Source organism: Suricata suricatta, chromosome 17, assembly GCF_006229205.1.
Source record: "Suricata suricatta isolate VVHF042 chromosome 17, meerkat_22Aug2017_6uvM2_HiC, whole genome shotgun sequence".
NCBI lineage: Eukaryota > Metazoa > Chordata > Mammalia > Carnivora > Herpestidae > Suricata > Suricata suricatta.
Window position 1 is genome coordinate 16,992,636 of NC_043716.1, and position 1,186 is coordinate 16,993,821.

The following is a 1,186-nucleotide window of genomic DNA, read 5'->3' on the forward strand; positions in this document are numbered from 1 at the left end:
GGTCAGAAGGGATCCATCAGAGTTGGAAGGACCGTATGTGACAACAGGTCCAACCTGACCATTGTACAGATTGGGAAACTGAGGTCCAGGGAAGAAAGGGCCTGGCCCTAGATCACATAGGAGGCAGTGACAGAGCTGACTCCAGCTCTGTCCCCTCATTAAGGGCCCTGCCCAGGTCACCATATAGGGCTGGCTTCACGCTGGGGCCCGTTCCAGCCTCACAGATGCTTTCTCTCTGAAGTCAAATGTAAACTCGGGAGTGAGGGGGTGATGCAACTGGCTAAGTACAACAACTAGAACCAAAAACAAAACAAAAAAAAGCTGTTAGACCTCTTCACTCTTCAGTCCCATAAAACAGGGATTACACGGCTCCCAGGAAAAATAATTAAGCCAGGAAGATGAGATGCAGGGAGGGGCTGGGGGCCAGGCTGGGAGCTGGCAGGGAGGAATGGCTGAGAGGAGCAGGGCAGGGCCCTCACTTCCCTCTCTCTGGCCTGGCCCCTGGAAGCCCTGTAGAAGGCCCTCCAAAAGCTACAGGGGTTAGGAAGAGTTTGGTCTCCAGATCTGTTGGGATATAAGGGCAGCCCTGGATACTGGCTTTGATGCTTCTCAAATCCCAAAGACAACCCTCCCCTCCTCCTTTCCCTTCCAGAATCTCTGGTGGATGACCATACTTTCCCATTCCCGGCCAGGCCACTCTGGCCATCTTGCCCACTCACTGGATGGCAACGCAGCAAGTATAAACGTGTTTGAATATCAGCTTCCTATTAACCCCAGGCAGGACCATTGGAAGGAGTGTGGAGCCAGGGATCACCCACTGGCAGGTGGAGATGAGTTCTGGACCTGGGCCTCAGCTCCTGCATTCTGTCTGGTTAGCAGATGAGATTGTGTCCCCCAGGATATAACCTTGGAGAAGGTACTCCTCACACACCAGCTCTGATCTCCCCTGCACCCACCGTGGAAGAAGAGGTCTGTGCTGGGTGGTCCGGGGGGCAGACATGTGAAGCCCAACAGCTTGATTCAACAACGGATTGCCCCCTGCAGTGTGGCCTTGAACAGGTGGATCACCCTTGCTGATGTGTTTACCCATCTAGGGAGAGCATTTGGGAGAGTCCTCAGAAACCCCTTGAGAGGGTGACAGGAATGAGATACTGTACAGGTGAGACACTCAGTTCCCTGGAATGCT

At 53.7% G+C, this 1,186-nt stretch overlaps 1 protein-coding gene across 1 annotated transcript in view; it reads right to left on the minus strand.

The window, feature by feature from the left end:
- Positions 1-1,186, minus strand: part of FOXN1 (forkhead box N1) — a 13,165-nt gene that overhangs the window by 6,011 nt on the left and 5,968 nt on the right. Inside the window, exon 5 of the mRNA XM_029928933.1 lies at positions 1,087-1,090. Within this exon, the coding sequence (XP_029784793.1) occupies positions 1,087-1,090 (4 nt within the window). The remainder of the gene's footprint in view (positions 1-1,086; positions 1,091-1,186) is intronic.